The sequence below is a fragment of the Scyliorhinus canicula genome, chromosome 20 (genome assembly GCF_902713615.1).
Source record: "Scyliorhinus canicula chromosome 20, sScyCan1.1, whole genome shotgun sequence".
Taxonomy (NCBI): domain Eukaryota; kingdom Metazoa; phylum Chordata; class Chondrichthyes; order Carcharhiniformes; family Scyliorhinidae; genus Scyliorhinus; species Scyliorhinus canicula.
Window position 1 is genome coordinate 80,282,257 of NC_052165.1, and position 26,092 is coordinate 80,308,348.

Genomic DNA, 26,092 nt, shown 5'->3' on the forward strand with positions numbered 1-26,092 from the left:
AATCTCAGCTGTATTGTGAGCCTCTGCTCTCTCTGGATATGACAGCAAGACAAATTCAGGCTTCTCTATAATCTTTAAGCAGTCTGGCCACGTTCACTGGTAAGGCTCACAAATGAAAATTGACCTGTCGGGTAAGGTGATTGGTGCCAATTGAACAAGACTGCTGTAAAGAGCTGATGTCTCAAGGATAGGAAGGGAAAGGATTAAATTGATGACAGCAAAAACAAAGAAAAACAGGAAAATCAAATAAACTGATATCTGCATTGCATGAATATGGAGACCATTAACTGAGGTTTCGCTTGAGCACCCGTGAAGAGGCCGAAACTGTGTTTGGAGCTGTATGCTTGTTAATGCTTCACTTTGTAAACAAATGGAAGGCTAAGTAAAGATTGACTCCAGTATTATCCTTCACCGACTGGTTCTCTGAAATAACACCTACAGAAGTCTCTATTTTCCATTTATCATCAGTTTCTGTCAAAGCCAATTGTCTTTATTCTGCCAAACATTTATTCACCTTGCACTTTATGGTCTCTGCCTCAACTTTCCAAAGAATGTTAGTTGCCAGGTGAGGTATTATCTGTCATGTTTACATTCATGCTGACTACTACTTACAGCTTTTGTGTTTGGTAGACCACGGCAAGAAAATATACTTTTTAAAGAGAAGGTTAACTGGCATTCAAAAATCCCTCTTTTAATAATCACGGAATCAAAGAACAATTTAGTTTGGAAGAGGCCCTTTGGCTCATCTAGTCTGCACCAACACGTGAAAAACCTACCGATTCCCATTTACCAGCATTTAGCCCATAGCCTTGAATGTTATGATGTGCCAAGTACTCACGGGGCCTCACGGTAGCATGGTGGTTAGCATCAATGCTTCACAGCTCCAGGGTCCCAGGTTCGATTCCCGGCTGGGTCACTGTCTGTGTGGAGTCTGCACATCCTCCCCGTGTGTGCGTGGGTTTCCTCCGGGTGCTCCGGTTTCCTCCCACAGTCCAAAGATGTGCGGGTTAGGTGGATTGGCCATGCTAAATTGCCCGTAGTGTCCTAATAAAAGTAAGGTTAAGGGGGGGTTGTTGGGTTACGGGTATAGGGTGGATACGTGGTTTTGAGTAGGGTGATCATGGCTCGGCACAACATTGAGGGCCGAAGGGCCTGTTCTGTGCTGTACTGTTCTATGTTCTATGTTCTATATCACACTTTTCAGGGTTAAATTCCAATTGTCACTTATCTGCCCATTTGACCATCCCGTCTATCTTCCTGTAACCCAAGACACTCATATTGGGGCTGTATTTGTTCAAATGTTTGCAGCCTACATTTAGAGGGCTCCTAAAATATTAGCCACAAATTCACTCACAGTTGAATCCATAACATTTTGATAATCTTCATGCATTTTGTGGGAATTAAAATCTTGTTACTTCAGTTCTTCAAAAATATTGTTTCCTATTGTCAACCCTCCCTCACATATTGACATTCTTCACTTGGTTATAACCTATGTTTTCCAGGAGAACTTGCACATTTCCTCAGCTGTTACTTCTTAAATCCAAGTACATGCTTCCATATCTGGAATGCTTATGGTTCACTTCTCTTGTACATCTTTACAGGCAGGATGCAAGAGAAAACCTCACATGGCCAATTTGATTCCAGCCTTCTCTGCTCCGATGTCGACTATGGTAGTACTTTACACTACGAGTCTTAGCTCCTCACTAAGGCTTCTCAATAAAGGGAAAGGGGGGTGGGATACCACTCTAGATAAAAGCAAATTACTGCGGGTGCTGGAATCTGAAGCAACAACAAAAAATACTGGACAATCTCAGCAGGTCTGACAGCATCTGTGGAGAGAAAAGGGAGGCAATGTTTTGAGTCTGGATGACTCTATGTCAAAGTCAAGTATCACTCTAGTTCCTTTGTGTTTTTCACCTTGTGACAGAATTGAGCTGAGGTCAGGAAAGGCTTGCTGACTCTCTCTGTCTCTAACTCACCTGCTTTCATCCCTCCCTGTCTCTTTCTCACTGTCTCTCTGTCTCTCTCTTTCTCTCCCTCTTCTGCTCCCACTCTGGTAGCCTTTGACCAGATAACAAAGTGGAATGCAATAAGATCAGGAAATCTTAATGTTGGGCCAATGGAAGTGTAACGTATGCAATTTTCAATTTATATTTGTGTGTATATCTCGCTTTTGGAAAAATGCAAATAGTTTTAATTTCACATATCCATCCACCGGTTCATTCTATCCTGAGGACAATTTACCCAAGACATGGGCTGAGCCCGAGTTTAAATGGTGACTGTGTTTTTCTATTCTTTACAGCAGGAGCAGATATTCTGCAACTACCACCAACCCCACCGAGCAGCCACGGTAGCGACTGCGAGGGCGGACAAAGCCCAACACGTTCTGTTCAATCACCTGACTCTATGCAGGCACAGCCCGCAGAAAAAAGCATAACCCGTACGCCATCTGCCTTGTCCAGCTCCCCTCTTCTCACTGCACCACATGTAAGAGACGTATTTATTAGTAAATCATAATCCTATAACTCCATCTTTTGCCATATGTTTTAGAAAGCTAGGTGCAGTAATTGATAACCTAGCATTAGTAAAGTTCTGAAAGCAGAACATTTGCCTCTACTCTTGGGTATGGATGATAATGGGGGCCATTTAGCTGTAGAGCTCAGGGTTACTATACCCCATCTGAAGCACGTTACCTACCCATATAAATTGGGGACCTAAAGATGTAGTTATGATCCTGATTGCTGTTTTAAAGGACATATCGCTGAATATTAGCACTACTGTTGAACTGCCAAAGCCATGGTCCTTAAAGAGAAACCGCTTTGAAAGTTTTAACATTTGTAATTTTGTGAAGCTGGAAGAAATAGCAATGCTTTTACTGGCTTCACACAATTACTGTGGTCTGGTGCTGGTCTGGTCTTGCATCGCTCAGCCTCACCTCCCCATTCCAGAATTGCATGTGAATCTAGTTCAACGAATTAAGGAAGTCCAACTCCTTCCTGTTATTGGCAATTGTTAATCGTCACCAGAATAAGGTGGAATTGAGTGAAAGCCCTTCAAAGATGTAACCAAATTTCTCTTCACCCCAGAAGCTGCAAGGCTCATCAGGACCTTTGCTGCTGACAGAGGAAGAGAAACGGACTCTGATTGCAGAAGGATATCCAGTTCCTATCAAACTACCACTTACAAAAGCAGAAGAAAAAGCACTCAAGAAGATACGCAGGAAAATTAAAAATAAGGTAAGAAAAATAAACATTAAAGTGTTGCTTCGCAAGCTCGTGGCCTCATAGTATCTTGTTGAAAATGCAGTAACACTTGTTTTAATAAATGGAAATTGCTAAGTTCCAATTATCTCTAAATGACTTAAGTATCACAGAAATGTGTTGAACATGGAGCAATACTGAAATATTGTTAAATCCATGTGCATTAATCAAACTGGATCAATTAGTACAGTAGATGGGAAAACCTTACAGTTAACAGAAAACTAATACATCCCATGAAGCTAACTTAATGTGTTTTGATCATGAGATTAGACATTCATGTGAATTTGAAGCAAAAGTAGGCTGGTGGGTCCCTCAGCTGTTGATTTCCAGGCAGGTAACTGACTCCCATTTTTTTATGAAAGTTTAATGTGTACTGTGTTAAGTAAAACTTAATGGTGCATTAAAGATTATAAATCATGAAAGTCTATCATCAGTTCTTGAAATCAGATTGTTCCCAAGGTAGGAGACAAGCTGTGATAATGTTTGTTGTTGGCAGATCTCTGCCCAAGAAAGCAGGAGGAAGAAAAAAGAATACATGGATACGCTGGAAAAAAAGTAAGCGATTGTTCAAAGTCACAATAGACCTGATCATTTTGTAGTTGATGCTCTTTTTAAAAAAATACTTTTTACTCTTTTTGTTATACTTTTGCTCAGAATAATTTCTCACCTCTTGAGTCAAAGCTATGGGTACAAGGTTGACTTCAATGGAGTACTGAAGAAGTGCTACATTGTCAGAACATTTAACATATAGTGCAGAAGGAGGCCATTCGGCCCATCGAGCCTGCACTGACCCACTTAAGCCCTCACTTCCACCCTATCCCTGTCATCCAATAACCCCATCTAATCTTTTTTTGGGACCTTACAGGCAATTTAGCACGGCCAATCTACCTGACCTGCACGTCTTTGGACTGTGGGAGGAAGCTACGATGTTGTGGCCATTATGGAGACATGGATTTTACAGGGGCAGGAATGGTTGTTAGATGTTCTGGGATTTAGATCTTTTCAGAAGAATAGGGAGGGAGGTAATAGAGAAGGGAGAGTGACACTGTTAATTAGGAAATGCATCACAGCTACAGAAAAGGAGGTAGTTGAGGAGGGTTTGTCTACTGAGTCAGCATGGGTGAAAGTCTGAAACAAGAAAGGAGCAGTCACTTTATTGGGGGTTTTCTATAGAACCCCCAATGTGTGCGCGTGTGTGTGCGTGCGTGTGTGCGTGCGTGTAGGGGGGGTGCAGATTGGACTTAGTGCTCGGAACGAATTAGGCCAGGTGTCAGATGTCTTGGTGGTAGAGCATTTCGGTGACAGTGACCACAACTACTTGACCTTTACCATAAGGAGCATAAAGTGGAACAGTTGTTCTTGGGGAAATGCACAACAGTAATGTGGGGGTTGTTTAAGGTGCTCTTTCTGCGAGTGCTGGATAGCTAGAAGGGGGCATGAAAAAGCCCTGGCGGGAAGGATTAGAGAAAAACCCAAGGCATTCTACACTTGTGTAAGAAATAAGAGGATGATCAGAGTGAGAGTAGGGCCGATCAGTGATAGTGGAGGGAACTTGTGCCTAGAGTCTGAGGAGATGGGGAGGCCCTAAATGAATATTTTGCTTCAGTATTCACTCGAGAGTATTCGCTTGCTCATGAGAACAGAGCGAACCAGGTTAATAGACGAACAAGTTGATATTAAGAAGGAGGATGTGCTGGAAATTTTGAAAAGCATCAGGATAGATAAGTCCCCTGGGCCTGACGGGATATACGCAAGGTTACTACGGGAAGCGAGGGAGGAGATTTCTGCGCCGTTGACGATGATTTTTGCGTCCTTACTCTCCATTGGAGTAGTACCGGATCATTGGAGGGAGGCGAATGTTGTTCCCTTGTTCAAGAAAGGTAATAGGGAAATCCCTGGGAATTACAGATCCATCTGTTTTACGTCTTTGGTGAGCAAAATATTGGAATGGATTCTGAGAGATAGGATTTATGATTATTTAGAAAAACAGTTTGAGTAAATATAGTCAGCATGGCTTTGTGAGGGGCAGGTCATACCTCACAAGCCTCATTGAATTCTTTGAGGATGTGACAAGACACATTGATGAAGGTCGGCAGTGGATGTTGTGTATATGGATTTCAGTAAGGCATTTGATGAGGTTCCCCATGGTAGGGTCATTCAGAAAGTTAGAGGGCATGGGATACAGGGAAATTTGGCTGTCTGGATAGAGAATTGGCTGGCCGAAAGAAGACAGCGAGTGGTAGTGGATGGAAAATATTCCGCCTGGAGGTCGGTGACCAGTGGTGTCGCACAGGGATCTGTTCTGGGACCTCTGCTCTAGTGATTTTTATAAATGACTTGGATGAATAAGTGGAAGGGTGGGTTAGTAAGTTTGCCGATGACACGAAGGTTGGGGGAGTTGTAGATAATGTTGAGGGCTGTTGCAGGTTACAGCAGGACATTGACATGGTGCAGAGCTGGGCTGAGAAGTGGCAGATGGAGTTCAACCTAGATAAATGTGAAGTGATTCATTTTGGAAGGTCGAATTTGAATGCTGAATACAGGGTTAAAGGCAGGATTCATGGAAGCGTGGAGGAACAGAGGGCTCTGGGGTCCACATACATAGATCCCTCAAAGTTGCCACCCAGGTTGATAGGGCGTATGGTGCGTTGGCTTTCATTAACAGGGGGATTGAGTTTAAGAGCCGCGAGGTTTTGCTGTAGCTAAGTTAGACCACACTTGGAATATTGTGTCCCGTTCTGGTCGCCTCATAGGAAGGATGTGGATGCTTTGGAGATGGTACAGAGTAGATTTACCAGGATGCTGCCTGGAATGGAGGGTATGTCTTCTGAAGAAAGATTGAGGGAGCTAGGGCTTTTTTCACTGGAGCAAAGAAGGAAGAGAGGTGACTTGATAGAGGTGTGAAAGGCATGGATAGAGTGAATAGCCAAAAACTTTTCCCCAGGGCAGAAATGGCTGTCACGAGGGGATATAGCTTTAAGGTGATTGGAGGTGATAGGGGAGATGTCAGAGGTGGGTTCTTTACACAGAGAGTGGTGGGTGTGTGGAATGCACTGCCAACCCATACCCCCATGGGCCCTCGTACCCTCCAAACCAACTCTTCAACCCTCCCCCAACTTATCCCCATGACCCCTTAGAGTCCCAATGCCAATTTGGTGCCAACTCCCATCAACCTATGCCCCTACCCAGCACCTTACACTCTCCATGCCAAATAACCCCCTTCATGACAAATAACCCTTTCCATCAAGGGTAGACTTCATGAACCATACTGCAATTAAATTAAGATAAAGTTCTAAATATCTATTACAGTCTTCACTACTGGAAAATCTGGCCATCATTTTTTGAATGAATTGTTCAATCTCTGGCTGCTTGTTCAAATGGATGTTTAAAAAAAAAAATCTCATGGTATTATCAGTTGGTGTCGCAATAAATGTTTATTCCCTAATCTGTATCGCTAAATGATCTTGTATTTGTTCATTTACTGTACTGTTTTTTTTTTAAAAGTACCAGCGAATGCGTATAGCAAGGCAACAAAACCTTGCTGTTTGCAAATTGGTCAACATCTTTCTGATAACATGAGTGACTGCACTTCAAAAGTAATTAATTGGCCACTTTGGATGTCATAATGATATGATGGATGCTATTCAAAGGCGTTCTTTCTTTCTGACTTGTGTCCTTACTACAATTTTTCATTAAAAGAAAATCCACTTATTTGATTGTCTATCTCAAGGGTGAAGATCAAAGATCTTGGAGTCCGATAGGACAGAACGGCCCTTCTGTCTGGGAGAGTAGAATAATAAAAATGGGGCATCGCGGGCTGGATTCTCCATTGGCGGGATACCCCGCTTCGCCGACAGCGCACTCACGCCGGCGGATTTCCCAACGGCGGAAACCTCATTGTCGGGATGGAGGATCCCGTTACTGACGGGGCAGGACTGAGAATCCAGCCCCTTGTCTTTCTTCGCTAGGGAGGTGGAATGACTTGTCTCTATCTGAGACATTTGAGCATATGAACATAAGAAATAGGAGCAAGAGTTGACCATACGTTGCCTTGCACCTGTTCCACCATTCAATACAATAATAGATGACCTGCTTCAACTCCACTTTCAGCCCACTCCTCATAGATAACATGAGCATGAGAATGTCACTTTAAGAAATGTTTGGCTGCTCATGTTACTGCAGTGATGTCAGAGTGTGGGTGGTGCTGAGCTCTGGCTCTGCTTTTTAGTTTCACTTTGAGAAAAGCTTGGGTGTGTCTGTGTCTTTTTGGTTTTGTTTTCAGTGTTGGAGCTGAAGCCAGACAAAGCAGCTGTACTGCTGTTCTCTCTGCCATGAAAAGACTATCTCTTGATCATTTGGTGAATTCAGAATTATAAATATTCTGAGTAGTGACTTTAACCTGTTAAAGGTTATGTTTTTTGTAAGTCTTCTGGATGTTAAAAGGACAGCGTATGCATTACTTGGTGTTGTATTCTTTGGGGGTTGTATTTGAGTTAATGGTTGCTAAGATGTTCACTGTTTGTTTTAAAAAGGTTAACTTGAGTTCATAGAATAAACATTGTTTTGCTTTCAAAAATACTTTTCATTTCAGCTGTACCACAGCTGTAGAGTGGGCCGTGTGCTCCCCATACCACAATCTATTAAATATTGTTGGTCAGGTGAACTCCATGATACACTTTGGGTTCTCTGAACCCTGGCCCATAACAGCATTGATAATGACATGGAGAAATGTCTTCTTCAAATCTCTGCCTGGAAAATCATAGTGAGAAGTAGCAAAAAGTTTGGATATTGAGACCCACTGCCACTTTACTACTGTAACTGGCATCCACTGCTGGCCCTCCTTCCCAGGATCCTACATGGAAATGATAGCGGGTTCATGGCCTTAGTCTCTGGCCCTTTTTCCTTTTTTCTCCAGTTGTTGCCACTTCCTCAGGGCTACAATGTTGGTGAATACATGGCACTTTAGAGGCCTCATTTCCCACCCAAGGGGGCTTCAGAGGAGCTTGTGTTGAGTCCATGGCAACTATTCGCCACCTTTAATTTCCTGGGTGCCTCTTGGTGGTGAAAATCGAGGTTGGGTGCATGACCTGCATATGCAATAAGCTCTGGCCCAGGAAAATGAGGTGAATCAGATGCAAGCTGTAAACTGTACTGCTACTCTGCCCAAAAGAGAGAATAAAACTCTTACAAATATTTTCCAGGCAGTAAGATAAAGAAATGCTTTATGTCTCTCATCTCTGCAACAAAGCATTATTAAGATAGTATTTCCTACATTTGTCCAAGTTAATGAAATGACTAGTCATTTGGCAGTACAGAACTTGAAAAAAAGATGTGTCAAAACCTTTTGTCTTGCACTCATCAGAAAATCTCACAAGAATATCAGTATAAGGGGAAAACAACAATTTATACTGTATGAGAAGGGAATGCTGATTGATTGAGGCATTTCCACGGAGAATGCACCAGTTAATGATGACTGACAGATAACTGCCAAGCATTGTTTGAAATTTAAACAAGGCGGCTTGACCCTGATTGGTCAAGGTAATTGCTGTGGGGAATGAATCAGTGAATAGCTGTCACTTATTTTGCTTAGCTGAAACAATCGCAATGTGTGTGCATGTTCTTTCTGTTTGCAAAGAACAGGGCCCTGTCTCTTAATATATGCAGCTTCCAGTGCACGCACATGCGCCACACTGCGAGCACGACTGACAACCTTAAATTGGTTATCAGTTCTTAGCACACTGAGTATTATTTAGCAAATGTTCTCCAGTCGCGGAATACATCTAATGGTGGGCACTATGGGAGAATTCTCCCATATCCCTGCCGACAAGTTCAATGGTAGAGGGGGAGGGGAGTGGGGAGGTATAGAATTCAGTGGGAGTCCAAAAATCAGCATGGATTTCCTGTGGGATGTTCTGCTGGTGCCCACCATGGTGGATCGGGAAACCTGCTGGGCAGCACGGTGGCATTGTGGATAGCACAATTGCTTCACAGCTCCAGGGTCCCAGGTTCGATTCCCGGCTTGGGGTCACTGTCTGTGCGGAGTCTACACATTCATCCCGTATCTGCGTGGGTTTCCTCCGGGTGCTCCGGATATACTCTCTATAGCACCCAAATTCAGCACTCAGTGCAGAAAACAAAATGGAACACATGGTTGGGATTCTCCAATAATGGGGCCATGACCCCACACCGGCATGAAAACCAGCGGCAACGACTCCAGCGTCAATGGCGCACAAAAGTGAGGAATTCTCCCCTTCCTAGGGAGCTAGGTTGCCGCCGGTGTGGTTCCTGCAGCTCCAACCGGCCCGCGCGCGTTTGCACATGTGTAGAACAGCCGGCGTGTTTCCGCCTCTCAGATATAGTCAACTGATTAATTTTCATTTGCCATCTTCCTCCTGGGATAGCAGTATAAAGCCAACACATCCCTTTCCCAAATGATAAAAGCACTTTTTCATCTCTGTTCCATCTTGTTATTACCAGGGTGGAATCCTGTTCGAATGAAAACAGTGAACTACGTAAAAAGGTGGAAAATCTGGAAAAAGCAAACAGGTAAGAATACTTCTCGGCTTTTATGTCTTGCTTTATATTCACTTGTTGTCTTATTCCAATCTAATCGCCATTTGAACCAGAGCCTAAACTCACTCATTCCTGAAATACAAGTTCAGAGTTTAATCTGCAACAGGCTCTTCACGGTTTCATGGTTGATCAGACTGAGGAGTGAGTAAATGATGACCTGCTTTGATTTTCTCATTTTACTGCTTGTATTTTTTTATTTGTTCATAAGACGTGAGCATTTCTGGCATTGCGCCTTGGAGATGGTACACATTGTTCCTTCCCACTGTGTATCAGTGATGGAGAAGCGGATGTTGAAGGTGGTGGATGGGGTGCCGATCAAGTGGGCTGCTCTGAAGTTTTGTTGGAGCTGCGCTCAGTTAAGCAAGTGGAAAGTATTCCATCACACTCTTGATTTGCGGCTTGTAGGTGACAGACAGAATTTCCTGCCTCTGACCTCTTGGAGCCATGCCATATGGGTAGTCCATTTAAGTACCAGTCAATGATTAACCCTCTCCAGAATGGGTAATCATTGGATAGGTGCCAGTGTTATGGCTGTACTGGAACAGCGTGGCTGGGAGCAGCTAGTTCTGGAGCACAAGCCTTCAGCACGATAACGGGATGTTCTTGGGGCCCATAGCATTTGCTGCACCCTGTGCCTTGGCCAATTCTTTTGTGTGGAGTGAATCAAATTTACTAGTGTGTTGACTAGCCTTGATATCAGATAATGTGGCCTGATAAGGCACTGGTTTAGCACACTGGGTTAAACAGCTAGCTTGCAATGCAGAACAATGCCAGCAGCGCGGGTTCAATTCCCCTACCGGCCTCCCCGAACAGGCGCCGGAATGTGTCGACGAGGGGCTTTTCACATAAAGCCTACGTGTGACAATAAGCTATTATTATTATTATTATTATTTTGCTACTTTTCTATAATCCTATTACTGAAATTGCCTATGTGTCTCCAGTATCTTGTCTTTGACTGACAAGAGCATCATAACTTCAAAGTGACCCTGCAGTTTTATTCCCTTTGCATGATAGAATTAATTAACCTTATAGCGCTGAAGACTATTCGTTCCATTGGGCAGAATTGTAAGTGTCAACTTGGGTGAGAAAAGCAGGCTGTAGCCCACAGGCTGCACTGCCGGTTTTTCCTGCCTTTTTGTTTGATACACATGGGCAGCTCGGTAGCACAAGTGGCTTCACAGCTCCAGGGTACCAGGTTTGATTCCACGCTGGACGGTGGAGTCTGCACGTTCTCTTCTGTGTGGGTTTCCTCCGGGTGCTCCGGTTTCCTCCCACAGTCCAAAGACGTGCAGGTTAGGTGGATTGGCCATGTTAAATTGCCCTTAGTATCCAAAAAGGTTAGGAGGGGTTATTGAGTTCTGGGGATAGGGTGGAAGTGAGGCTTAAATGGGTCGGTGCAGACCCGATGGGCCGAATGGCCTCCTTCTGCACTGTATGTTTTATGTTCTATACAGTCACTTCCCGGTTTTTAAAAACTTGTTGTAAACCCTTCCGATGTGACGTCACATTGCCAGCGAGGGTGGTATGTTACAGCGGGAGGCCCACTAATCATATGTAAATATACGCCAATGGGGTTCTTGTCATAGATAAGGAGCAGGAGGAGGCCTTTTGGCCCTTTGCGCCTGCTCTGCAATTCATCACGATCATGGCTGATCATCCAACTCAATAACCTGGTTCAGTAACCTGGTTCTTTTGTCAATTATTTTACATCTGTATCCTCTCGCCATTGACACTCCTGCCAGTGGGAACTGTTTCTCCTCTTAAAATTCCCTCTTCGTTTTCTCTGCTCTAAGGAGAGCAATCCTAGTCTCTCTAATCTCTCCTAACTGGAAGTCCCTCGCCTGCTGTATAAATGCAAGTGTCTTTTTAACATTTGAATTCATGCATTCTCAGTTTGACCCTGTTAGTGTCAACCTTCAGTACTGCATCTGTCGGCTTTTAATATTAATGTGAAGTTTGTCAGCTTTGTTTAACATAAAGCCGGTACAGTCTCCCATCTTCCATAAAGAAAGCTACCTGTCTGCCTAGCTTGAAGAAGCATTGGTCTCATTCATGTGGATGTGTACATCATCCACTTCTGTGTTAAACGTGAGGGAGAAATCTTAATTGGAAAACCATTATCCAATAATATTGGTTCTAAACCTTTAGTGTCATTGTCTAATTGAGTGAAAATATTTTATTCCGTAGGTCCTTGCTCCAGCAGCTACAGGGACTCCAGGTCCTGGTGGCAGGGAAGGTGCCCAGACCTTGCAAGATGGCCAGCACACAAACCAGCACATGCTTAATGGTAAAATCAAAGATTGTTCTGCTGTCAATATATCGAATGAAAACAAACCATTGGAAATTCCTCTTCATTCTGATCCTCCACAGACAAATAAGACCAGGTCGCAGGAGGAAAGCACCTTAAAAAGATTTAAATCATTGTTATGTGGCCCCCTTCTCCCTCTGATGTTTTATAAAATAAACGTGCCTCCTGAGTTTTTGGAGTTTTCCTAATTGCCGCCTCTGATGAGATCTATGCTGTGTGAAGGTTCTGCGAATAGCAATCTTTTCGTTTTGGATGTTTAATGGCACAACAAGATGTCTTTTAGTTCTCTGCGCAGTGTTGGAGGTTTTCACTTGTTAATCAGTGCTGTTGTTTGCCCTGCCTGTCTCAGAAGTATGACATGTCTACCACTAGGGTCCAATGCTTTCTTTATTTCATAATAACTGCGAGCCATCGCATAAGATGAGAATCTATGCTAAAACAGCACATCGTCACTCAAAATAATTGAGTTCAATATTTGGTTTTGCAACCCCATTTATTGGTAACCATTTCTAAAGTACAAGAAACCTGAGTGTTCCAAATCTGTTTGATCAATTGACATTACCTTGTGCAGCAGATAACTATAAAACAAGCCTTTTAGATGAGATTTTGATGGTTATTTAAAGTGCCCTTGGTGAAATCTAAATTTTATCTATCCGTCTCTTGAATATGTCTCGGGAGGCATTCAAAGTTTATGCAATTTGCTGTGAAAAATTAACTGCACTTTTGAACATAAGTTAGTCTTCCTAACATTTCTCTCCCAAAATTATCTTGACTTTTCTCAGAACTGGGGCGGCATTCTCCCCTACCCAGCGTGACAGAGGGTCCAGGAGTAGGGGAGTGGCGCCAACCACTCGGGTCGCGCTTCCCCAAAGGTCTCCCCACCTTTGGGGGCCAGCCCCGCGCCGGAGCGGTTAGCACCAGAAGACTGGCGCAAAAATCCGGCGCCCCCGGCAGCGGGCCTGGCCAAAAGGCTTTCGCCGGTCGGCGCATGTGCCGGCAGTAAAATCAGCGGCAGCTGGCCACTGACTTCACTGCCGGCGCATGCGCGATGCGGGGTTCTCTTCCACTTCCGCCATGGCAGAGGCCGTGGCGGCGCGGAAGGAGAAAGAGTGCAGCCAGGGCACTGGCCCGGAGTCTGAGCGGGGGGCCCCGATCGCGGGCCTGGCCACCGTGGGGGCACCCCCCGGGGTTTGATCGCCCCCCCGGGGGCCTGCTCGCGCCGCTGAGCCCGCCGTTCCAGAGGTGGTTTAAACCTCGGCGGCGGGAGAGGCCTCCCAGCGGCGGGACTTCGGCCCATCCGGGCTGGAGAATCACCGCAGGGCCTCTCCGATCGGAGTGGCGAGATTCCTGCCCCCGCCACTTCCCGGGTGGCGGGGAATCTCTGCCACGGCGGGGGCGGGATTTTAGGCGCCCCCAGGCGATTCTCCGACCCTGCTGGGGGTCGGAGAATTTCGCCCCTGATCTTTGTTCCTCCCCCACCCATAGCTTGTTCTTTCAATTTCACAGCGCTTCTATATTCACAGATGCATTTAAAAAAAATTTTTTTTTTTTTTTTTTATTTGCAAGTATTATTTATTCTTTCATGGGATGTGGGTTTCACTGGCAAGACCAGCATTTGTTGCCCATCCCTAATAGCCCTTGAACTGAGTGGCTTGGAAAGTAATTTCAGAGGACCGTTAAAAATCACCTTCATTGCTGGGGGTCTGGAGTCACATGTAGGCCAAACCAGGTAAGGACAGCAGATTTAATTCACGGCCACTGAACCAGATGGGTTTTTATAACAATCAACAATCATAGAATCCTAGAATTTTCAGTGCAGAAGGAGGCCATTCGGCCCATCAGGTCTGCACCGGCCCTTGGAAAGAGCACCCTATTTAAACCCATACCTCTACCATATCCCATAACTCCACCTAACCGATTTGGACAGTAAGGGCAATTTATCATGGCCAGTCCACCTAACCGCCACATCTTTGGACCGTGGGAGGAAACCGGAGCACCCGGAGGAAACCCACGCAGATACGGGATGAATGTGTAGACTCCGCACAGACAGTGACCCCAAGCCGGGAATCGAACCTGGGACCCTGGAGCTGTGAAGCAACTGTGCTACCAATCCGTCCAAAGATTTCATGGTCACCATTACTGAGTCTAGGACCGGAATTCTCTGTCCATTCACTGGCAGCAAGATTCTCTGTTCCTGTCGGCAGCGCATATCCGCCCACAGGCTTTCCGGCGATGTGGGGTGGCTTCAATGGGAGCTGACAACAGTTGGAGCAGAGAAGCCCACTGCCAGCGAACCTCGCGGCGCCAAGAAACACGCGGCTGGGAGGCCGGGGAGAATCCCACCGGAGCTTTTCAATTCCAGATTATAACTTGAATTTAAATTCTGCCAGCTGCCCTGGTGAGGTTTTGAACCAACAATTTGCCTGGTTCAATTCTCACTTACAATTTGAAAACTTGTACTAGCTTGAAGTCTCCTCTTATCCCAGGAAACAGTTGCAACTTCCTCATCATATTACATAATTAAAATTTCCAATACATAGAATTCTTGACCCTTCTCAAAGAAATTGCTATCAATCATGTGATTAGGTGACAAAAACTCGGTGCAGTCCTCCAAATAGAGCCAGGTCAATATTTTGTGCAATGCAGCTTCTTTAGAATTGAGCTATATGCATTTGTTAATGGAACCTAACTGCTTTTTCCACTTTAGATAAGTACAGCTCAGAATCATACCACTCCGAAATTGGTCTATTGTGCCTGTGCCAGTTCTCTGAAAGAGCTCTCCAAATAGTTTCACACTCTTTCCTTCTGGCAGAATTTTCCTTTTCAAGTATATATCCAGTTCCCTTTTGAAAGATCAACCTGACCATTTCAGTCAGTGAATTTCATGCTGCATAAACACAATTCCCATCTCCTCCTTGAGTTCTGCCAATTACTGTAAATCTTCGTTCTCTGGTTGCCAATAGTAAAAACCATTTCTCCATATTTAGCTATCAAATTCCTTCATAATTTGCCACCGGGGCCTGATACAACAGCCCGACCTAATCCACAAATCCCTGTCCGAACTCAAACCTGCCTAAAATGTCCCATAGGTACTTCCACTCCACCCGGTCGAAAACCTTCTCCGCGTCCATGGCTACTACCACCTCACATCGTGCCCCTCCACTGGCATCATTATAACATTAAGAAGCCATCTAATATTGGACGTCAGGTGCCTGCCCTTCACAAATCCTGCCTGATCTTCCCCCGATTACCTCTGGGATGCAATTCAAGTGGCCATGATCTTTGCCAGCAATTTAGCATCAACTTTCAGCAGGGAAATTGGACTGTATGATCCACAGTTCTTTGGGTCCTTATCTTGCTTCAGGATGAGAGAAATTGATGCCTGTGATAGCATGGGGGGAGGGGGGGGTTATTCCCAGCTCCCGAGACTCATTAATAACCTTAACGAGACGGCCCCAGTAACCCAGAGAACGTCTTATAAAATTCCACTGGGAATCCGTCAGGTCCTGGGGACTTAACCGATTGCATTTCCCCAAACCCATTTATCACCTCCCCGAGTCCAATTGCCCCCCCTCCCCCCCAGTCTTCCACCAGCTCCTCATCTACCTTCGGGAACTCTAGCCTCTCTAGAAATTGATTCCTCCCCGGCTGGGGGTTCCGACTCATATAATCGACTATAAAAGTCATGGAACACGGCATTCACCGCTCCGGGTCTACCACTACCTTCCCTCTCATATCCTTTATATTCCCTATTTCTCTCACCGCCTCCTGCTTCCTCAGCTGATGCACCATCCTGCTAGCTTTCTCCCATATTCATATATTGCCCCTTTTTCCCTCCTCAGCTGTCTTTACCTGTGGAAAGGAGCCCAAATTTTCCATTTGGAATCTCTGACGCTTCCTCAGGAGCTCCTCATTCGGAGACTCTGCATACCTCCTGTCCACCTGTAAGATTTCTCCTACCGATCTGTCCAGTCCCGCCCACTCAGTTTTCTCCCTATTGGTTCGAATCGAAATAAATTCTCCTCGGATAACTGCCTTCAATGCCTCCCATACCACTCCCGCCGCAGTCTCTCCCGTATCATTATTTTTTTATGTACCCCCGGATGGCCTCCCTCACAAATCTTATCGACCGCTAACAGCCCGGCATCTAATCTCCACTGTGGGCGCTGAGACTTTCCCGGGCAATTAGTTCTACCCAATGTGGCGCGTGGTCTGACACTACAATTGCTGAGCACTCGGTGTCCTCCACTCCCGCTAACGGTGTTTTATCCAGTACAAAGAAATCTATCATGGAGTATAACTTGAGCATGTGGGAGTAAAATGAATATTCGTGCTCCTTGGCCTCCCAAATCTCCACAGATCCACCCCTCCCATGCGTTCCATGAACGCCTGCAATTCCTTCACCATTGCTGATACTTTCCCTGACCTAGAACTCAACCGGTCCAGTCTTGGATTCAGGACTGTATTAAAGTCACCCCCCCCCCCCCCATAACCAGCCTATGCAAGTCCAGGTCAGGGATCTTCCCCAGCACCTTCCTAAAAAACGTGACATCGTCCCAGTTTGGGGCATATATATTCACCAGCACCACTGACATTCCCTCCAGTTTCCCACTGACCATAATAAATCTAACCCCGGGTCTGCCTCTATCCTTCCCACCTCAAATGCCAACCTCTTGTTAATCAGGATGGCCACTCCCCTTGTTTTAAAGTCCAGTCCCGAGGAATGAAACACCTGTCCGACCCATCCCTTCTTCAATCTGAATTGGACTCCCAGCTTTGTGTGTCTCCTGTAGCATGGCCACATCCGCTTTTAATAGTCTCAGGTGTGCGAACACACGGGCCCTTTTGACCGGCCCATTCGGTCCACGACCATTCCACGTAACCAGTCCCCACACCCCATGTCGATCAGCAATCAGCCATGACCTTTCCTAGGCCAGCCCTCTGCTCTCCATCTCCAATCTCCCGAAAGTCCCTTGCTCGTCAGCAGTCCCCTCTTCCCCGCCCTGCTGTCCTCAGCTCTCCCCCCACTTGGCTCCCGTTAACTTGTTATCCAGCTACCCTAGCAGCTCTCGCCCCCGGCACCTAGCATTCAACACCTGCCGGTTCTCCTCCTCCCACCTCATCAAAAGTTCTCAACATAATAACATCAAGAACAGAAGGCAAGTAAACAATCCCCCAAGGCCCAGGTGCACCACCCCCTCCCTTAACAGAATCTTATCTATCCCATCACCTTCAAACAGAACCAAACAATAGAAGAGACATCAAACGGGGTAAGAAAAAATTATGCATGCAGAAGAGAAAAAACATCGCAACGCAAAACCCTTTTCACTGCAATTCGGCACTTACAACAACAAATCAAAATCAAATCAAGCAGAAAAAACCCTTCTCCTACCGAAAGTCGCAACTTAAATTACAGAATTGAAACGTTAAGATTTTTCCAGACAAAGAAAGAACTGCACGAAACCTCACCCCTCCCTTTCTTATAAAAAATACTCAGTCCACCACGGTTTTGGTTTTAAAGACCTTGTGCGTCCACCAAGTTCTTGTCTTTCATAAAGACCTCCACCTCTTCCAGTGAGCTAAAGTATAGCTGCCGGTTCTATTAGGTCACCCAGAGATGGGCCGGGTAGAGCAGTCCAAATTTTCTGTCTTTCACATACAGGGCCGCCTTTATTAAAACTCGCCCATCTCTTTGCAAGCTCTTCTCCCCAATACTGATAACCCGGATCTCAGACTCTTCCCAGGTGCACCGTTTCATCTGCCTAGCCCACTTCATAATACGTTCCTTGTCCAGGATGCAGCCGTACCACAATTGCCCTCGGGGGCTCACGACCCTGGGGCTTACGCATAAGGGGCTGTTTAGCACAGGGCTAAATCACTGGCTTTGAAAGCAGACCAAGCAGGCCAGCAGCACGGTTCGATTCCCGTAACAGCCTCCCCGAACAGGCGCCGGAATGTGGCAACTAGGGGCTTTTCACAGTATCTTCATTTGAAGCCTACTCGTGACAATAAGCAATTTTAATTTTTTATTTCAAGTGCCCTATGGGCCCGGTCCAGCTCCAATGGCTTGGGGAACGAACCTTCCCCCATCAGCTTCTCCAGCATCTTCCCCACATACGCCCAGCATCTTATCCCTCCTTTCCCTCGGGCAGATCGACAATCTGCCTGTGAGAACGATTCTCCAGGTCTTCCACCTTTTCCAACAGCCGCTTCTGCCGCTCCTGTAGAATACCAATTTCCATTGCCATCGTTGTGGGCTCCTCCTCTCGTTCCATCGCCTGCTCCTGCAGCTTTTGTATCTCCTGTCCTTGAGTCTTCCCTTTCCCCTCCACCCAACCGACCACCTCCTTCATCGAGGCCACCTGGATCAGGTCCTCCGCACACTCCTTGCGATGCTCGGCGAATTTCCCATCCAAGTATTTGACCAACTGGCCAATCTGCCATTCGGTAGACATGTCCGAACTTTGCCTTGTCATTGAACCCGTAGCTTTCCGAGTTTTGTTTCCATCCATCTTTTGATTTCTTCTTTTCCGCCTATTGTTTTGGGCGCGGTTCCATAAATTGGAGGTAGCCGCCTCCTCTCATTTTTATCAATTTATGTTGTGAAATTCCTGCGAAATCCAGCCTAAAAGCTGTTAAAAGACCACTAGAGACAAAAGCTGCTAAATGTGCAACCGTTCACTCCATGGCCACCACCAGAACGCCAGAACCCACCTCTTCATTCACCTGAAGAAGGAGCAGTGCTCTGAAAGCTAGTGATTCAAAACAAATCTGTTGGGCTTCAACCTGGTGTTGTAAGACTTCTTACAAAAACAGAAGAATTAGGAACAAGGGTAGTCATTTAGTAAGATCATGGTTGATCTGATTTGTGGCCTCTGCTGTCCTATCTGCTCCCAGTAACCCTTGACTCCCTTGTCGATCAAAAATGTATCTTGCTTAACCTATATATTATTTCTGATGTGGAGATGCCGGCGTTGGACTGGGGTGAGCACAGTAAGAAGTCTTACAACACCAGGTTAAAGTCCAACAGGTTTGCTTCAAACACGAGCTTTCGGAGCGCAGCTCCTTCCTCACCTGAAGAAGGAGCTGCGCTCCGAAAGGTCGTGTTTGAATCAAACCTGTTGGACTTTAACCTGGTGTTGTAAGACTTCTTACTGTAATATATTATTTCAATTCTCTTTATCTCAGCCTTAAATGGGTCATCCCTATTTTTTGAACTGTGTCCTATAGTACCCTCCCTTACAAGTAGAGACATCCTCTCAACATCTACCCTGTTACGTCTGTTAAGGCTCTTATTCGGCTGTAACCTCCAAGCTCCACAGTATTGGATTGGGGAGGGGATACCGCAAACATGCACTAGGAAATCCCTCTTGGAAGTTCACAGGCAAGGTTTGCACGGCAAATGCCCAGAGGTTCCGACTGGGCTGCACCAATAGATACCCAGAAAAGGTTAGAAGAATGAAAACCACATATAACTTCTGGGTAACTATTGTACTGACCCTCCACAGGACTCGTCCTCTTGTCCTCCCCCACTCCTCACCAAACGGGACCTCCCCCACTCCTGCCTGACCTGAACCCACCTGACCTGTGATCCGACCCCTTCGCCAACTTCCGATTTTTCCCACCTGAAAATCCTGTCAACGTATCTTGGTTATTTACCTTCTCCCTGGCCTGTCAAGGACCTTTAAATTTCAATGGGACTTTTAAACATACCTGGTTTACCACAGCGAGTGCTGTTAAGAAAAGGGGCCATGGCCTCTCCACTTCAACTCGCTTATATTTTTACGCTGGGCCTTGAGGACATGCCGCACTGCCTGGATCTTGCCTGGCCTGAGTTGGAAGGACCGGTGAAATAAAATATGAAAAAATTAGCTGAAGTAGTCGGGTATAACGTTGCAATCTGACGTTGATTGGCACTCTGAAGACGTTCAAGCCCGATATGTTTGAGTAAGACCACCTCTCATTCCTCTAAGGCCCAATGGGTATAGATCCAACCTGTTTAGCCTTTCCTCATAAGTTAACCCAATCATTGCAGGAATCAATCAAATGAATCTTCTCTGAACTGCTGTCCTGTACAGCTGTGTCCTGTTATACAACTAATTGTCTATCCATGCTAATATATTACTCCTACACAGTGAGCTCTTATCTTGTGTGGTAACCTTCGATGTGGCACCTTATTGAATGTCTTTTGAAAATCTATATACACAACAGCTACAAGTTCCTCTTTATCCACCTTGCTTGACACTTCCTTAAAGAGCACTAATAAATTAGTCAAGCACCATATCCCTTTCACAAATCATGTTGACTCTGCCTAATTGTATTATTATTTTCTAAATGACCTGCTGTTGCCTGGATTCTAGCATTTTCCCTCTGACAGATGTCAGGCTTTCTAGTCTATAATTTCCTGCTTTCCTTCCCTTCCTTTCTTGAATAGAGCTGGCACGTTTGCGATTTCCCAATCTGCTGAGACCCTAGGGAATTTTGGAAGATCACAACCAATGTATCGACTATCTTCTGCAGCCACTTTCTTTTGGATCCTAGGATGCAGGCCATCAGATCCAAGGGACATATCAGCTTTTAGTTCTAATATTTTTCCCAGTACCTTTTCCCCAATGATTGTGAATTTTCTTTTTAAGTTCCTCCCACCCTCTTACCTCTATTTTCAAGTATTCTTGGGATGTTTATTGTGTCTTCTACAGTGAAGACAGACACAAAGTACCTATTCAGTCGTGCTGTGCCACGTGTTGGCCAGGCCCACGCAAGTTTTGTTTTTCTACCTGATAGACCTGTTTTTAAAATATTTGCTGTTCATGCCCAATAACCCCTCCCACCTCTTGCCCCATTTCATTATTTTGTTAATCATCTATAGCTCACCATCGAACGACAGCCTTCTCTTGCTGATAAGTTGAAGCCACCTTTTGTTCTAAAATGTATTTAGCAATTTGAACTAAGCAATCTTAATGTCAGTCGAAACTTAGTAAGCAAAATGTTGAATCCCGTCATTTGGATTAGGAATAGACACATATAACTAAGGCAGCAGTTTAAACCTGTTCTATACTTACAAGTGTCATTTATTTTAAATCAGAAAGTTAATTGAAGTCCCTCTGTTTCACCATCAAAATGAATACGTATTTTCTTTGACAATTCTAATCCTCTGGTTTTCTTGCTGTTTCAGATTGTGGTGCTATGTTTTGCCATCGCACTGGGCAGTTTCAGTAACAGATTTGACCCATTCTCATCCTCTGTGACAAAAACAGTCCTACCTGTCCAGGATTCTACACAGGAATCATATGCAGCCACTGGTAAGATAGAAACGAGTAGTTGTAAAAGACTGTAACATCCATTGACCCAATTTTCTGAATAGCCTCAGCATGAATTGGTAGCAACCTATAGAGGTTGTTCTGTAGAGGTTGGTATTTACATAGCTGTAAATTGGTGCTTCGAACCATTAGCTACTGGGAACTCAGCACAGATCAAGGATCAATTATCTTACATCTGTTCCATTTCATATGGTCATAAGTAGGCCATTCGGTCCCTCAAACCTGTTCGTCATTCAATAATATTGTGGCTGTTCTATTTGTGTTGAGTTCCACATTCCCCCATCTACCCCCCAATAACCTGATCTACCTCTTCCTTAAAAGTATTCAGTGATTCCGCTATCAACGTCCACTGAGGAGGAGAGTTCCAAATTCGCACAGTCCTCTGAGAGAAACAATTCTCCTCATCTCTGCCCTAGTTCTGGATTCACCCACAAGAGGAAACATCCTTTCAACCTTGTCAATGCCACTCAGGATCTCATAAACTGCCATCAAGTTCCGCTCACTCTTCTGAACTCCAGTGGAAACCAGCCAGTGTGTCCAACCTATCCTCCTAAGACAGCCCACTTATTCCAGATGTCAATCTAGTAAACCATCTCCAACCCACTTACATCCTTAAGTAAGGAGACCAAAACTTCACGCCATGTTCAAGATGAGGTCTCACCAATGCCCTGTATAACTGAAGCATAACATCCTTACTTTTACGTTCAATTCCTCGTAATAAAGGATAGCATTCCATTTGCATTTTGCTGTACCGACATACTAACTTTTTGTGACTCGTGCACAAGAACACCTAGAACCCTCTGCACCTCGAAATTCTGGAGTTGTTCAACTTTTCAGTAATATTCTACTTTTTTATTCTTCCCGCCAAAGTGAATATCTTCATATTTTCCTACATTATACAGCATCTGCCAGATTTATACTCACCACTCAACCTTATATCATTCTGCAAACTCCATGGGCTGGATTCTCCGATCCCTGACGCCGAAATTGCGTTCGGTGAACGTCTGGAGAATCCAAATTCCCATCGAAATCGAGAGGCGGTGCTGCTTCTGAGATATTCCGCCCCTCCAAAGCAGCAGACTGTAGGAGTACGCCGGCCACGTATCGACGGCCTCAGGCCTTTGCCTGAGGCCCGCCCCTCGATGCTCCGCCCACAACCAGCCAGGTACCCGACGGCGCGGGACATGTGTGGTCTCATCCATCGGGAATTCGGGATGGCGGCTGCGGACTCGATGCAGCCCCGCCACAGTCGGGGGAGGGCTGATCCACAGGCTCGAGGGGACATATTCGGGGCTGGGGGCACTGTGTTGGGGCAGTCCGGGACGTGCGAGCTGGCCGAAGGGGGGGACTACTTCGCGGGCTGCGACTGCCATGAAGCACGAATTTACTACTTTTTGCCAAACATGCACGACGAGAAAATCACTTTTGTTCCAAAAAAGAACAGCTTCTTTCCTGCTGCCATCAGACTTTTGAATGGACCTATCTCGTATTAAGTTGATCTTTTCTCTACACCTTGCTATAACTATAACATTATATTCTGCAGTCTCTCTTTCCTTCCCTAGGTGCAGTACGCATTGTTTGTTCAGCATGCAAGAAGCAATACTTTTCACTATATTAAGACATGTGACAACAATAAATCAAATCAAATCCCAACGGCATAGGTCTCTCATGGTCTGGCCATTGGGAAAAATGATTCGCAGGCAGGGGGGACATTATTCGGGGCTGGGGACATTGTGGGTGGTCCAGAGTGCGCGTGCCGGCCGAAGGGGGGGACTGTTTTGTGGACCGTGTCCGCGAGCGGCCGCCGCCATGTTGCACGGCGCGGCCACTGCAGGCCGCCGCCATGCGCATGCACGGCCAGGTAACCGGCAATTCTCCGGGGCGTATCGCCAGCTAGAGCCGGATGCTCTACGCTGCCGTCCTGCTAGCCCCCAGCAAAACGGGGAATCGGCCGTTTTGTGCCTGTTTTTCTGGTGTAAAATGCCAGCGTTCCCAGGCTGGCGTGGGGACATAGCCCCAGAATCGGAGAATCCATTCCCATGTGTCAACCTGCTGAAGCTACTACACAGGACTACTTGGGCTGAATTCTCCGTCCCGCCGCACCAGATTTCTGGTTCAGCACGCCAGCGCAATGATCGTTTCACCGGATGGCAATGGGGTTTCCAATTGTGGGGCAGCCCCACGCCATCGGGAAACCCCCAGGTTGCCAGCAAAACAGAGAATCCAGCCCTTTTGTGTGCCAAACAGCATAAGCAGTAAATGACATACAGCGCTCAGGAGATTACACAACAAAGGCAATAGGTCTGGGGCACGATCTAAGGGAAAAGTTTTGAAATATCATTTGTGACGGGTTTTGAGCCGGCAATTTCCCTACCGCTATCTGGCCATAGTTGTCAATTTTTTGAGCCCTGGTGGTTTTCTCACTGGCTTAGCCCACACTTTGAATTATTTTCATCACTGGGGAGCTGAACTCACTGGCCAGACCAGCTCCTCCGAGATCGGGCCGACATTTTGTAAGGGTGCCCCAATCTCTATATTAGCTTGAGGGTCACCCACGCCTCCCACCCACAGGCAATGCCACCCCCCACGCACATGGGAACTGCCCCCTTTTCCCAGGACCCCTACCCTGTACTCCCCACCATATTCCATCTCCACCATCCTTTCATGGGCATGGCCCCCCTCAAGACATGACTCTTGGCAATGGCACTCTGGGAGTGCTCCTGTTGGATAAGCAGTGCCAGCTGGGCACCTTGGCAGTGCCAGTGTGGCAGCACCAAGGTTTCAGCAGGGCAGTGCCAAGGTGCAGGCCAGGCAATACCAAGATCCCCACTCTCCACAGGGAGAGGCAGGGAGCCACCCTGTCCTATCCCTGAACATCGAGGGGCTTTTGATGTCCCGGGAGATCCTCTACCTGGTACAGTTCCACCTGGTCACTTCGGTGTGGACCAGTGTCCATGGGGAGGCCGGTAGATTCCCGGAGGCCAGGAGATCGTGGGAAAGTAGGTTTAAAACCTACTTAAGTGAGCATTATGGCCAGGATTCTGGTTGCGCCGCCTCGTGGACTTGGGTAAATCCTGCGAGGCATCATGGCTGCTGGGAAGACCGCAGGAGACCCCATCTGGCAACATCACCCTCCCAGTCAGGCGTGACATGGCCAGTGGATCATGTCCCTAAGTTTTGCAGTCCTGCCACAACAACTCACTGGGGGTGGGGCCTCTACAAATATACCCATCCCCAATGATGGAGGAGCCCAGCACATCTGTGCAAAAAACAAGGCATTTGCAATCCTTCAGCCAGACATGCCGAGTGGATGATCCATCTTGGTCTCCTCCGGAGGTTCCCAGCATCACGGATGTCAGTCTTCAGCCAATACGATTCACTCCACGTTAGGCAGCACGGTACCATAGTGGTTAGCACAGTTGCTTCACAGCTCCAGGGTCCCAGGTTCGATTTCCGGCAGGATCACTGTCTGTGCGGAGTCTGCAATTTCTCCCCATGTTTGTGTGGGTTTCCTCCGGTTTCCTCCCACAGTCCAAAGATGTGCGGGTTAGGTGGATTGGCCATGCTAAATTGCCCTTCGTGTCTAAAAAATGTTATGTGGGGGTTACTGGGTTACGGGGATGGGAGAGATACGTGGGCTTCAGTAGGGTGCTCTTTGTAAGGGCCGGTGCAGACTCGATGGTCCGAATGGCCTTCTGCACTGTAAAGTCTATGATTTATGATTCCACGTGATATCAAGAAATGGCTGAAGGCACAGGATACTGCAAGTGCCCTGACAATATTCCAGCAATAGTCCTGAAAACCTTTGCTGCAGAACTTGCCGCACACCTAACCAAGCTGTTCCAGTACATCTAGAACACTGGCATCTCCCAGCACTGTGGACATGCACAGGTGTGTCCTGTACACAAGAAACAGGACAAATCCAACCCAGCCAATTACCACCCCATCCATCTACTTTCCATCATCAGCAAATTGATGGAAGGAGTCATCAACAGTGCTATCACGCACTTACTCAGCAATAATCTGCTCACCGACACTCAGTTTGGGTTCTTCTGCCAGAGTCACTCGGCTCCTGACCTAATTACAGCCTTGGATCAAACATGGTCAAAAGAGCTGAATGCCAGGGGTGAGGGAAGAGTGACTGCACTTGACATCAAGGCAGCATTTCACCGAATATGGCATCAAGGAGCCCTAGCAAAACTAGGGGGTTACCATTGGTAACTGGGGGTTACCATTGATCAGAAACCGAACTGGACTAGCCATATTAATGTTGTGGCTACCAAAGCAGGTCAAAGACTAGGAATCCTACGACGAGTAACTCACCTTATGACCCTCCAAAGCCTGTCCAACATCTACAAGGCACAAGTCAGGAGTAGCCTGGATGAGCTGAAGAAGCTCGACACTATCCAGGGCAAAGCAGCCCGCTTGATTTCTACCTCTTCCATAAACATTCAATCCCTCCGCTACCAACGAATAGTGACAGCTGTGTGTACCGTCTACAAGATGCATTGCAGGAAGTCAAGGAATTCACCAAGTTTCCTTCTGCAGCACCTTCCAAATGCATGGCCACTACCATCTAGAAGGACAAGCGCAGCAGATACCTGGGAAGCCTACCACCTGGACATTCCTCT

General features: G+C 46.2%; 1 protein-coding gene across 1 annotated transcript in view; it reads left to right on the top strand.

Annotated features, from left to right (window-relative positions):
• Positions 1 to 26,092, top strand: part of creb3l2 (cAMP responsive element binding protein 3-like 2) — a 112,683-nt gene that overhangs the window by 63,955 nt on the left and 22,636 nt on the right. The window contains exons 5-10 of the mRNA XM_038780851.1: positions 2,303 to 2,487; positions 3,087 to 3,236; positions 3,757 to 3,815; positions 9,738 to 9,806; positions 12,021 to 12,120; positions 21,317 to 21,443. Of these exons, the coding sequence (XP_038636779.1) occupies positions 2,303 to 2,487; positions 3,087 to 3,236; positions 3,757 to 3,815; positions 9,738 to 9,806; positions 12,021 to 12,120; positions 21,317 to 21,443 (690 nt within the window). The remainder of the gene's footprint in view (positions 1 to 2,302; positions 2,488 to 3,086; positions 3,237 to 3,756; positions 3,816 to 9,737; positions 9,807 to 12,020; positions 12,121 to 21,316; positions 21,444 to 26,092) is intronic.